This window comes from Centropristis striata, chromosome 17 (assembly GCF_030273125.1).
Source record: "Centropristis striata isolate RG_2023a ecotype Rhode Island chromosome 17, C.striata_1.0, whole genome shotgun sequence".
Lineage (NCBI taxonomy): Eukaryota > Metazoa > Chordata > Actinopteri > Perciformes > Serranidae > Centropristis > Centropristis striata.
The window spans coordinates 16,974,165-16,988,635 of NC_081533.1; the positions used below are offsets into that span (position 1 = coordinate 16,974,165).

At 36.3% G+C, this 14,471-nt stretch overlaps 1 protein-coding gene across 3 annotated transcripts in view; it reads right to left on the bottom strand.

The window, feature by feature from the left end:
* The window catches only part of LOC131989971 (H(+)/Cl(-) exchange transporter 5-like), a 78,647-nt gene that overhangs the window by 53,464 nt on the left and 10,712 nt on the right, over positions 1 to 14,471 (bottom strand). The window contains exon 1 of one of the 3 annotated variants that reach the window (XM_059355351.1): positions 4,684 to 6,167. The exons of the other annotated variants lie outside the window; for them this stretch is intronic. Within the exon in view, the coding sequence (XP_059211334.1) occupies positions 4,684 to 4,750 (67 nt within the window). The 5' untranslated portion in view covers positions 4,751 to 6,167. Of the gene's footprint in view, positions 1 to 4,683; positions 6,168 to 14,471 lie in introns of those variants that run through there. 3 annotated transcript variants of the gene reach the window in all.

Below are 14,471 nucleotides of genomic sequence, written 5' to 3' on the forward strand. Positions count from 1 at the left end.
TATAGCTTGTCAGCTATAGCCCAGCGGCTATGACAGCGTCCCAACTTCTTGATAATCAAGGTTGTACATAATGAACATATTCTACTCAAATAATCTCTTTACAAGAACATGTGCTGTCCTCCAAAGACAAGTACGTCAGCAGCAGTAATCTGGACACTCAGAAGCCTTGAGAAAATGCAAGCAGTAGCAAACCCACTATTATTGCTGATTATTGTTACTGAGCAGAGAAAATGGGGAGAACAATGCACAAAGGAGCAGCAGAAAATGTGTATTGTAACCTACTGGTGTAATATTGATAACACTCTTCTTGACAATAACTTAATGACTGTTTGAGGCAAAGGCACACAAAGCTGTGAGATTAACTTCAGCTGCATTTGGTTCACAACAAAAGAGCTTTGAATTTGTTGCAGCGTCTCAGCTGCAGGCAGCAACAATTACCAGACAGCGGCAACCAATTAAAAACAGCCTCAGACGGAAACGGGAAACGACACAGGAAGTTCTGATTTATGGTGCATATAAGCAACCAACAACAGAGTTCAGGCGAGCTATTATGGGACCAAAACAATCGTCTGAGCTGAAATAAAAATAGTTTTTATTTGAGTATTAATGGAAAATAATTCGAAATTATGTGGAGGTGTTGATGGTGGAGGTGTTGCTTGCAGACTGTACGAAAACATAAGATTAACAAGCTTATTCTGAGAAACAGGCTAATATTGAGAGAATAAACTGAGAGGATTTATATACAAGCATACATGCTGGATAAAAATACAGTCAGGAAAGCATGTTTTCTATGTTTTAATCTCATATTTCAGAATCATCAATAAACAATTGCTTTTGTTATAGCACTGGAGTAAACCAAAAGTAGGGGTGGGCGATATGGCCCTAAAAGAATATCACGATATTTCAGACTATTTTTGCGATAACGATATTCTTGATGATATTACCAAATACTTAAAAAGATATAGAAAATATGATTTTTTTAGTCTGTATTAATAAATAAAAATCTAAAATGTAGTGTGAAGTGCAAATCACAACAGTTGCCAAATACAAAAAAATTTACTCTTGACTCTAGAGTATGAGAAAAAATAAAAATAACCATTTAGGGGTTTCGGGGGCATATTTTAAGGACATTTTGTAAAGGAGAATAAAGGTTCTTGTATGTTTTATTTAAGGCATCTTATTTTGACAGTCTTCTTGTAAGTTCTGTGGTGGATTCTGTTAACACACTGTGCTCTTATTTTGAAAGCTGCATGTGTTTAGCGACAGGGACTAAGTAGCTTTTTGTGATTAAAACAACTTTAACCACTTCATTAAGAAGTGGGAATGTTGCCAATATCATGATATGCATTTTTTGTAACCATAAAAAAATATATACTGATATTATCGTGAACGATACGATATGGCACAGCCCTAACCAAAAGATAACAATATCTATTCCCATTGAGAAGTCCATCATATTTTCCATTATTCACTGCTAAAATCTTGATCTTCACAAACACCAGCCACATTTCTAACATGATACTGGGGGAGGAGTACAATGGCATCCATTAAAACAAAGGCTGCTCTTATGCACCTGAGCAGACGAGTCAGACTGGTTTTAAACTTTCCTCGGCTTCAAGAATGTTTCTCTAAACAAACAAGAATAACTCTCACCTTTTCCTGATCTAGTTAAGCATCTTTAACCCTTCTGTTATGTTCGTTTCTTAGGAACAGCAATAATGTTCGTGGGTCAATTTGACCCAGGGCATGTTTAAAAAGAATCACACTCAAAAAATCAAAAAAATCACAATAAACATTGTTTATATTTCATTCATAACTCCATTACTAACCATTTCAATCAGTATTTGGTGCATATGGCGTTCTTTACCTCTCACAGATCATGGTTCAATGAGGATAATTTATAATTTACTCATTTATCATAAAAAAAAATGAATGTTAAAACTTTTTTCATTTCATTTCATTTTATTTAATGTATTTTAATATTTGTGTACTGTACTCTTTTCATTTTATATATTTAAATGAATATGTTATTTATTTTTTACTAATTTATTAACATTGGAAATATTTAAATTTTTATATTTTTTTTGTTTTTATGAAAAAAATCTTTAAATTTTTTTTTTTTTTTTTTTACTTTGAAACATAACAAAAAGGGTAAAAGAAAGGAAATTCCCCTGAATTACTTCAGCACTAAAAAAAAAAAAAAAAAGATCAACATTACATTTACATGACTTGCCAACATAAACAAGCCTCCATGATTGTAAAATATTTCAACCCTTGGGATTAATTCCTATAAATTAGACAGGGAAGCCTGAAAAGCAAAAAAAAACCCAAAACAAAATAAAACAAACACTGCACAATAAAATCTATTTTTGTAGTTCTGAAGTCCCTTGCTCACTGGCACACTGACAGAATCTAACTTGCAATGATAAAACATGTTTATTCCTCCTGCCAGGTCATCCAGTCATTCTTACAGAACTCTGTCTCAGCTTACAACACATTGCCATCTACAAGGTTACAAGACAGGAGTCAGTTGATGGTAATGAAGCCCAACATGTAACTATATCCAGGTCAGCAACACCACGGTGGAGGAAGACGACTAGAATAACACTTTGTCTGGCTTTCTTGTAGTTTAAACCACTTTGTCACACAATTTACTGTACTCCGAGTCCAGGCATATGACAGCGGTTATACCTGCCCCTTTAAAATCAATTAGTCTGGCTGTAAAAGGCATGCTGGGACAGGCTGCTGTCCCCTTGTGACCCTTGCAGGACTGGATGAGTGCAACAAATGGATGAATGGAACTTGTTTGGCTTGTTTGGGCTACTGATGGCTACATCCGGCCATTTAAGTCTTTCACAGAACCTTTTCAATCATGAATATGGCTTACAATCATTATGAAAAACACAATAATTAACATCAAATGGTTGTTGTGCCACATTCTATGTTAGAACAGGTTGAATATAGTTTACTTAGTGACGACTACTACTACTTAGTTTTATGTATTATGTATTTAATATTCATGTTTAGTAGCTTTCATAGGTTGTGGAAGGTTACAGCGTGGTTTATTTTATGTATTTAAGATTTTAATATTTGTGTACTGTACCTCTTTTCATTTTATATATTTAAATTAATATATATATATATATATATATATATATATATATATATATATATATATATATAATTTTTCATTTATTTTACTTATTTAACGTTTTTCCAGGTTGAATATAGTTTACAAAAAAGTTGAATATATTTTCAGGAATTTTTGTCATGGCAGCACTGCACAGCATGTTTGATCTATCTCTTCATTTTTATTTATTATGTATTTAATATTTATGTTTGGTAGCTTTCATAGGTTGTGGAAGGTTACAGCGTGGTTCATTTTATTTATTTAATGATTTTATTATTTGTGTACTGTATTCTTTTGATTTTAGATATTTAAATTCATATATATGTTATTTATGTATTGTTTTTTAAATTATTTAACGCTTTTCCAGATTGAATATAGTTTACAAAAAAAGTTGAATATATCTTCAGGAATTTTGTCATGGCAGCACTGTACAGCATGTTTGATCCAATTTATTTTTTGAGCTTTTTTTTATTTTTATGTATTTAATATTTATGTTAAGTAGCTTTCAGAGGTTGAGTAAGGTTACAGTGTGGTTTATTTAATTTATTTATTCTAATATTTGTGTACTGTAGTCTTTTAATTTTATATATTTAAATGAATATATATGTTATTTATTTTTTTACTTATTTATCATAAAAAAAATAGGGGGGGGGGGGTTTGTCAGCATGTCTGGTTAGATTTTTCTGTTAAATTAACGATTTGTCTCACTTAACATCATTGCAATCATACGAGTCCTCATGTGCCCTATCATCTATTTTGGAAGGATTTGCCCCATTAAAAACACAACAACCGTGAGCGACCTTTGTACCTTGTTCCTGATAGTCCAAACACAGTAAAGCCTAGAGAGAACACCACAACAGACAAACTGGACCTAAAATTTACAGCCTTAATGTACAAAGGGAAAGCAGACGAAAGCCAAAAGTGGACTAAAAAGACAACAAAAGAAAACAATCGTAAAGAATCTGAGTCTAAAGTCATGTGACAGTATAAAAAGGAAAAGAACAGCCTCTGTGACCCCAAACATGTATGAGGTAGGTAGAAACACACCAACACACCCTTAGATAAGAGCAATCGGAAGTAATGGTGTATCTGTTGCTGTCGACCTTTATATCAAACACACAGCTGTGTACACTAATCATGCACCAAAATAGGTTATTTCTCTCATGCAGGCTGCAGCACAGACACATTAACCACATGAGTCAGTGCCTGGTGGGTTGTAAATGGTCTTAATCATTAAACTCCAGTGTTGAAGTTAAAGGTATCAGCAAAAACATAACAAACCTGAATTCAATTATAAAACCTATCACCTTTACCACAGTTTAAGGCAAATAAAAGCAGCTATAAGGAGACACAGCTGCTGTGACTTTACACAACTTATTGCTTCAGCTTGACATGCGTCAGCAGTCTAACAAAAGATGACAACAGCCTTTCTTCTAATCGTAACTGCATTTTAAAACTCATGAGAGCAGAGTGCGGGCTTTATCAGACAGCAAAAAGAACAATCTGAGCTCCAAACAAAGCTCTCCCACAAACTAGCAGAGCTCCAAACTCACCATCTTCAACCAGAACCTCCTGATCCATCTGCCTGCTCCAGATCTCCCAGTCCATCTCTGCCTTCATGGCCTCAAACACACAAAAAACTGGATATCCACAGTCAAACTGGAAGCCTTTTCCCCCCTCTGAACTCCACAAGGAAGTGGCCTCCTACAGAGCCCGCCCCCATTGGCCAGACAGCTCCAGCAATGAGTCATGATTGGCTAATCTATCTGGGAAGTAGATGACGATTTGCTGAGTCTGTGAGGTCTGTTGAACATAGTTGCTGAGGGTCACTGGCTGCGTAAGAAGGAGGTTGTGTGTGTTTTTAAGGTCTTGGCCCTTTGGATCATGATTTTCGGGAAGAGATGCTGTGTGATGTAGGCCTACAGTGCTGTGTGACAGGGTGAATGTATTCTCAGTCCAGTCCAATATGGGAAAACAGTCATTTTGAATGTTAAAATACTGAAAAGTACAGAAGCCAGCAGAAAATAAATTCTGGTGACACTTTTAAGTCTAATCTAAATTGTTTTCTCTCCTGTGTTTATGACTTGTTAGGATAATCTTTTTAAGTTTCTTCATTTGTTCATTTAACCGTGAAACAGGTGGGAAAAAATATTGCCAGGTGATTTTTTCTGGTGAGTTTGGCCGCGTTCAGACTGCAGGCGAATCTGATACAAATCAGATTCCTACTCAAATACGATTTTTAGGGCTGACTGTCCACACTGTTTTTAGCAAGTGTCCAAATCGGATATGGCTCTGTTCAGACTGGGCCACATTATTGACTGATCTGACAGGTTGCTATAGTAACGGCGTCAGAACGTCAGACATCATATAATTGCGACAGCGACAACAACAACAACAACAACAACAACAACAACAAACATGATGGAGGCAGGTCTCCTCAGCATATTGGCCTTATCACTGTACCAGGGGAGAAACCGGGCAGAAGGACGCCCCCGTCGGGCCCGCATGAGTCGGGCGCGGCTGCCGGTGGACACCTCGTCTCCGCGCTGTGCGGACAGTTAAAACCGATCTGAGTGTTTGGAGGTTCAGACTGAGACGCATCTGTCCAAATGCAATCTGAAACTACCTCCCGAAGGTGGTTTTGATCCGGTTTGCAAAAATCGGATTTCATGTGATTTGTGACTGTTCAGACTTCAAAAGAGCCATCCAGTTCCAATCTGGATTTGATCCAAACTACTGATCCTAACCCTGCGGTGTCCTAAGCAGAAGTGTGTTACTTTACTTCCTCTTATACAAAAGCTCTGTGTTAGTTCTCCATGAGATATAAACACTGTTACACAATATATATTTAAATATCAATGTGCATATATGAATTGTAATTTGTATCATATTTGATACATCAGGTCATTTTGTGCAATTTGTTGCTCACAGTTTCTTTTTCTTGAACTAACAAAAACATGTCAGGCGAGCTGTCACCAGGAGAGAAGCAGAGCAATGTGTATCCACGGCAACGTGTCAATAAAGTTATATATATATATATATATAACGTTATATAGATAGAAGGACGTTTAGCGGTTTGGTCTCATAACTTTGATCCTTTCACTGTATTTTCACTAAATGACAGTTTATTTTAACGTTTTGTTCATTAAATGTCTTGTTCAGTGTTTGGTTGGACTAACAGACACTCCAAAGAGTCGCTGCTCATTTTTCTGAGGTAAGAAAGATACATTTTGTTTTTGTTTTTTGCCAAAACTAACATCTCAGTTAATGCTCCAGTTAATGCTAACATGAATTAGCAGCGGCTTCTCTCAGTCAGGTTGAGGTGTAGAGAGGCTGTAGTCAGTGTCGTCAGATCCCTCGCGCTCCGCCACAGTCCAATCATGGTCTGCTCCGCGTATCGGAAACATGATGGCAACACAAGATGGCGACGAGTGTAACGCTGAACTCGAGGCTTCCAACGGGCAGTCCACAAACCAATGGGTGACGTCACGGTGACTACGTCCATTATTTATATACAGTCTATGGTCCTAACCCTGCGGTGACCTAAGCAGAAGTGTGTTACTTTACTTCCTCTTATACAAAAGCTCTGAGTCTGTGTGTTTACAACAGATAGGGAGAAACCACAGGCAAATTCTTTAGGCTGGGACTGGACTGTGGCAACTATTTTACTCCTTCCTTTCTGTCTGATGGCTTTATGTTCTTGATGGAAATTTTTTTTAAAAGCCAAACACAAAGAAACTCACAAATGAGTACATACATAAACATCACTGCTTTATTATCATTACTATACTCCCTATAAATATCTTCGCTATTTATTATATCTTTATTTACTTTTTAATAGGGCTGGGACTTAAATGCATGAATTAAGATTAATTAATTACACAAAAATTAACGCGTTAAAAAATTGACGCATTTTAATCGCACTTATTTTTGCACCGCGGAACGTTTCTCACTGGATGAGTTTCAGGCGGACCGATTATACTTGAGCATCAACTAGCGTTCATGAGTACAGACAACAACAAACCACAGTGAACTGTGTTTTACTTTAAAAACCAAAGTATTCTAGTTTACAGAAGGTATACCTACCTATAGGCTACCTGAATTTATGAAATGTACTATATTTCTAAATATGCTATTGTTACACTTAATGGCAAAAATTGCACAGGTCTGTTGGACTTGAACAAAAATAAACAATATTTTTGTTGCTTAAGCTTATGTATTCAGTCATTATTCAATGGCATACTAAAAATCCATGTGATATTTATATGCGATTAAAATGCGATTAATTTCGATTAATTAATTACAAAGACTCGAATTAATTAGATTAATTTTTTTTAATCGAGTCCCGGCCCTACTTTTTAGGTATTAGGGCTACCTGCAAGGCAAGATGCACTTTATATTCCTAAAAATGGGTACTTCCAATATCATAAAATTACCATTGCTAGTATTTAATTAATGTAATGTGTATTAAGAATTGTGCATTTAAAACAGCACTTTATATTTACTGTGCCATCGGGCAATCTGCAATATAAATACGCACCTAACACTTTAACACTTCAGCACTTTAAACAGCCTTATGATGTCTAAATTTAGCGTTTAACACTAGTGAAATACGTTTGGTCCACTATACTTTTCATTGTTCTTGCTTTTCTTTTTAGTTTCTGTTCTATTGTGTTTTTAAGGACACATTTTCTCTCTCGGTAATTACTCTTATAATACTTGTTGTAACCATTGTTTTATTGATTTTATTGTCTTACGGTATCAACACACAATACATCAACCTGCCAAAGGGACTGAAGATGGAAATTAGCTATAATGTTGCATATTTATATGTATATGTTCATTAATATGTATTGTCCCCGTTTTAAATAAATAAACTCAAACTCAAACTTAATGGCCACTTTCTACAAAGCTCAAATGATGTGATTAGTGTGAGTGAGTAAAGGCAGTAAACAGGAACATGAATTTGACAGGAAGTAAAAGTGTGAAGTAGGTGCCAAGCGGTCATAGTTGAGGTTGCACAGTTCCTTCTTTCAATCCAGCATGTTTTCATAAACATCCACCTGCTTTCTTTAGGCTGTCCAGTGCAAAGAGCTGAAGGCCATCCCAGCATGCAAAATAAAAGAGGGGTCTCAAACTCAAATTAACACAGGGCCGCAGGCAGTATCAAAATGACCAAAAAAAGACACAAAATGATCAAAAAAAGACACAGAATTACAAAAAAAATACACAAAATGACAGAAAAAAATAATATATTACTTAAAAAAGACACAAAATGTTCAAAAAAAAGACACAAAATTACAAAAAAAACACAAAATAACCACAAAAAGACACAAAAAGACACAAAAAGACACAAAGTGACGAAAACCTAAAGAAAACCTAAATTACTTAAAAAAGACACAAAATTACAAAAAAAGACAAAATTACAAAAAAAACACAAAATTACAAAAAAGACACAAAATTATTTTAAAAAGACACAAAATTATTTTAATTTTAATTGTAATTAAAGGGACCTTCCACTCACAACACGGTAAAGTGCCATTCATATAAAACTCCCATTAAATTTTCATATCAAGGTGGGGGCCACAAAATATCATCATGAGGGCCGCAACTGGCCCGTGGGCCGCGAGTTTGAGACCCATGATGTACCAAAAGCCAAACAGTTCCAGATAGATTGCAACATGCAAAGTGCAAACTGATCTGGTATGAGTACTTCTCGGAAAATGGGTCAGCAACGAAAAGCAACGTCCCTGGAGCAACTCTGCTGGTTTCCAGCAAGGGAGGTCATGCTGAGCTCAGCACTTACTCTGTTTGTGTGTGTGGGAGGACACACAACAGACTATAATCTTACATTTTCACAGAATGTTATCAACACACCTTTAATTCTTAACAGGAAATTCAAATCTTTGTCATACGATCACTATGCAGTCTGCCAAAACATACAAAGTACGTTATCTATTGCCAATCTCACACACACACACACACACACACACACAAACACTTGTACTACTATCTTTGTGAGGACCCTCATTGGAATAGTGAATTCCCTTGCAAGTTTGAAAAAAGTTGACAAAGACAAAAACAAAGGACATTTTCACTATAATTTTAGTTAGTTTTGTAACCACAAAATACAGTTTCAGTTAATTCTCATTTTTTTGTAACCTTAACCCTTAAAACAAAGTCTTAAATCTCCAAAAAGCCTTTAAAGAAGTGAGGACCGGCCAAAATGTCCTCACTTTGCAAAAATGTCCTCAGTCTGTTGGTTAAAAAACGTGTTCTGGTCCTCACTATGTAGGAAGAACAAGAATACACACACACACACACACACACACACAGTCTCCAGTTAGGATCTGAACCTTGAACTCTGGAGGTCCTGTTGCCATGGGAACTGGCATCTCATGTGACCCCTATGACGCTTGGAACACGTTAATGTCGTGGACCGTCTTGACTTTGCCAAGGCCAAGTTTTTAAATCATATTTACTTGATCCAGAGGAAATTGAATAAGGAAGGAATGTGCGTCTTTGCGAATAATTTGATTTATTTTCATGTCCAAACTTTTCCACGTGGTAGAAAGAAGTCTTACATATCAGGATGTGATGCAACTGTCCTCCACAGAAACCTGGCTCAGACGTTACAGACACAGAAGCATTTATGAAGAATTTCTATTGAGTCAGAATTCCCTTGAATGTGTAACTGGACTGAACCGCCCACAAAGCTGAAGCTAATGTTAAAAACTTACATGGAGACAAAAACTTAGCTGGGTTTTAAACCTTGTTACATTTAAAAGCACTGACTGAAACGTGTGCAGCATTAAATATCAGTGTGAGGTTTTTCAGCTTTTTAAAATCTCATACAGTGATGTAATGTAGTGAGCCCCTAACATTCACTCGATATAGCTTACTTATTTAAGTTTACTGTCCAATTATTTACCAACAGCAAGCTTGGAGCCTTGATTTTGAAAATAAAATCTGTGTGGTGAGCAGGGTGGGAATTTCACGACGGCCACGATGGCCATGGCTGTCGTTGCCCCACACTCTGGCCTTGATGCCCTGTGAAAAAATGTTCAATTTACGGCCAAGGTGGCCTTTGCGCCCCTGTCAAAGTTCCAGTAAACACAACGCTAACCAGACCCACTCTCCGTCCTTCGAGACCTGCACATCAACACATGGCTCATTTGAATATTCAAATGAGCCATGTGTTGATGCGCAGCACAGGTAAGCTAGCGGGACAAGCTGTTTTGATATGTTGTGACTGAAGTATGTGGTAGTATTTGACAAAACTTAACATTTACATTTTTATAGAAAGTACTATTGATAGGTAATTACCATTGTATTTGCCTATTTAAAGTCGACTCGTTAACGTTACATTTTTGCGTCATGAAAACTAGCGATAGCTAGCTAGTTGGGATAGCGCTAATGGGTTCCCTACCTCAGGGACAAGGGCTCGACATTTAGCTGATGTAAATTTCACCTCAGCAGGTTCCTTTCTTATGGCAGGAGGAGGCATTTCTCTTTCTTTACTCTTAGATGAACTCAGGCAGGAGATTCATTTTGCCATCTTTTCAAAATATATGCATTTGCCGTCTTTTCAAAACAGGTTCATTTGTCATTTCCCAAATGGTCCTTTCTAATATCTTTAATATATTGTGCATTAATGTTTCTTGGTGAATGGGGATGTTAAGGTATTTATCTGAAAGGTAAAACCAGCGTAATTTAACCAAACGGCCTTTATGCCCTGTCATGTGGCCTTTGTGCCCTTAAAATAAGTGTGAAGAGGAAGGCCAAATGGCCTTGCCCCTAAAATGACGAAAATTCCAAGCCTGGTGGTGAGGTTGTAAATGGTCTGTTTGGTCTCGTTGACACAAGAGCATTTAGTCTTTCCTGCGATAACTGAATCTGTGAACACAAGATCTCTGCGCATCTAACTTGCATAGACCATAAGAAAATAGTGATTATTTAAAGGTTCCTTTAGTTTATTTCAACAAGGTCTTGTTGTTCACTAGCGCTGAGGATTATTTAATTGCAGATAAATCTAACAAAGTTTTTCCCAGCTCAAAGTTTTTCAGTTTCTATCCTCGAGGAATAAAGAAACCAGAAAATATTCACATTTACAAAGCTGGAATCAAAGAATTTCTTAATTTTTTTCCTAAACAAGCAAAAGCACTTTTTTTTATATTAGGAGACATAACACCTTTTACGCTGTATGTTTGTTTTATGTACTGTATTTGATTGTATGTCTATTTGGACGTTCGAGTCTGCAATAAAGTTTTAAATGATATTGTAAAACTTGAAAACTGCTAACCACTGCACCCCGAGTAGCCCAACATAACATTATTATCAGGGAATGAAATCGTGTTGGTCCCCTGGAGAGATGCAGGACATTCACTCTGCAACATCACGGCTCATGTGATGTCAATTGAAACAAAAAATGTGATTACTTTACTTCTTCTGACATTTGATACAGCAAGCAATTGATTTACCAAACAACATAAGTATTATTTGCAGCCCTATTTTAAACTATATCCAGCCCTACATGACACCATGATATAAAGTCCCTCCACCTCAGAGAGAAGCTGGACTTATACTTTGATCAGAACATCTCACCGGAGGTTTCATGACCTCATACGTGATGTCTTATCTCAAACTAAACCTCATGAGCTTGATGTAAGATTAAAACAATCCTCAGCGATCAAAGTTCATTTAACCGTGGCTCCTCCAGTGTCTGAGTCACAGCTTTTAAAGGTGCGGAGAGCATCATAATGACCACAACTCTGCCCTTTTTCTTTCTCATTAAAAGCTCCGACGATGTATTTGTGCACTTTAAGAGCACTTAACCTCTAACTGATCCAGCTCAAAGCGGCATCTTGGGGTTTCACTGCAAAAACTGATAAGATATTTTTTCCTTGTTTTGGAAAGTCTTGACAAGGCAAATTTTCTTGTTCCATCGGCAGATAATTTTGCTTATTTTAAGCTAAATACACCTCATTTTTGTACTTTTTTCCCTTGTTTTTAAGAGCTGACTTTTCGCAGTGTTAACAGTCAGTCACTGACTGTACTGGCAGCTCATGACTGTATGAATGTGCAGAAGGGTACTGCAGTAAAAGGAAGAAAATGTGAGCTCAGCAAAGCCCTTCTTCCTTGCATGGATGAAAGAGGAATTTTTACTCCTGTAGAGGCAAAGCCGTGACCGATTGACAGCTATTGTTAAATTCACTGCTTTCATAATGTCCCTGGTTGACCTTTATTTTGCCCGCTTTCTGCAGGAAGCAGCATTGTAACGTGTCACATATGACATCAGGAAAGAGTTCTGATAATCAAAGTCAAATACTTCATTTTATAGCTTTTTAGCTGAGAAATCTGTCCACCATTCTTCACATTAAAAAACATGTTTTCCTTTCCTTTTATGCATCGAACCATTCACTCATCTCTTTTCTATTTTTTCACCTCCCCTGCTTCCTGTTTCACACAGTCACTACTTGTGACCTCATGGAGTAAACACTGTAATAGCACAAAAAAAAACACAGATCTGACTCATTCCTGTCAATCATTACATCCTGTTGTCACCAGTTAAGATGCTTGCAGTGTGACTGACTCAATCGCTAGAAAAAAATCTTCTTCAGACAATTTGATGTCAATAGTTCTAATAATGGCCCCATTTAGAAGAAAATAGAAGATAAAGAATCATATGATTTGGGGCGGGGCTACCTTTGATTGACAGGTCACTAACAAGGCGAGCGGTCATCAGGAGAGAAGCAGAACAATGCGTATCCACGGCAACGTGTCAATAAAGTTATATATAACGTTATATACACTACCGGTCAAAAGTTTTAGAACACCCCAATTTTTCCATTTTATTGAAATTCAAGCAGTTCAAGTCAAATGAACAGCTTGAAAGGGTACAAAGGTAAGTGGTGAACTGCCAGAGGTAAATAAAAAAAGGTAAGGTTAACCAAAACTGAAAGATAATGTACATTTCAGAATTATACAAGTAGGCCTTTTTTCAGGGAACAAGAAAGGGGTTAACAACTTAACTCTATGGAGTCTTGCGCTATTTTGTCCATTTTTGAATTCTTTTCATGTCTTTGTAAGTCATTTTGTGTCTTTTTTTGGTCATTTTGTGTCTTTTTTTCAGAATTTTGTGTCTTTCAGTGTCTTTTTTTGTCATTTTGTGTCTTTTTTTAGTCCTTTAGTCCAACATAAAATGTGATTTTGAATCCTTTTTTTACTTTCAAAATACTATCATGCTCAATAAAGAATTTTAAATGTTGCGAATGTGCATTCATTTCAGAGTACACTGAGACATTAAACTGCATTATTTTCAATTAAATTCTGGAAAAGTTGGTGTGTTCTAAAACTTTTGACCAGTAGTGTAGATATAAAAGAGGACGTTTACCGATTTGGTCTCATGACTTTGACCCTTTTCAGTTAATGACAGTTTATTTGAATGTTTTGTTCAGTAAAAATGTCTTGTTGTTCCCCGTATCAGAAACAAGACGGCGACGATTGTAACGCTGAACTCGATGCTTCCAACGGGCAACAAACCAACGGGTGACGTCACGGTGACTACGTCCATTATTTATATACAGTCTATGGTTGAAACACAACTCCACATAAGCTAAATGTAATGTTTCTAAAAGTATATTCATATAGCTCAACAGAGCAATCTGCTCATATTTCACTTCATTTTGCTTTATCACTGCGGTGGGGAAATTCCCTCTTCCAGTGTTTTTTTCCAGGTGTGGCTTTTCAGAGACTATTTCCTTCTCTTCAAAGTTGCATGAGGTTCAGTTTTAAATAGTTTTGTTTCCCTCTAGGTTTTTGTGAAGCTTTTTTCTTTACAGTTGTTGAATTAAATCACATCTACCTCACTTAAACCAGGAAATGAAACAAATATATTATGGCTACTTCACCCTCTGAGGTCTATGGTCAGAAAAAAACAGGTCACATGGAGCGCCGCTATCAACTTCTCTCCAAAGAACAGACCTGAAACTTTCTCCCAATTTTTGTTTGACATTCCTAGGTCATGTAAAACCAAAGATATGATAGTTTTAATTTGATAGTACAGAAATATCTGAGCGTTGGTGTAGCTCTCTGTGTCATTTCACATATAGTTTGTTTTGAAGAGTTGCAGCTAACAAGGAAAGAAGCTTATAAATATACATGTTTTTATGGGACTTTTGTATATAGTTTTATTATATTTACATTTTTACCTTTTTATATGTTCACATTTGTATCCTATGTTTACATTTTCAAGTTCCAAAACAGTTCATTGAGCATATTTGTGGTTTTTATTGTAGTAAATATAATATTTATAAATATAATAATTTTTCCACTCGGATTT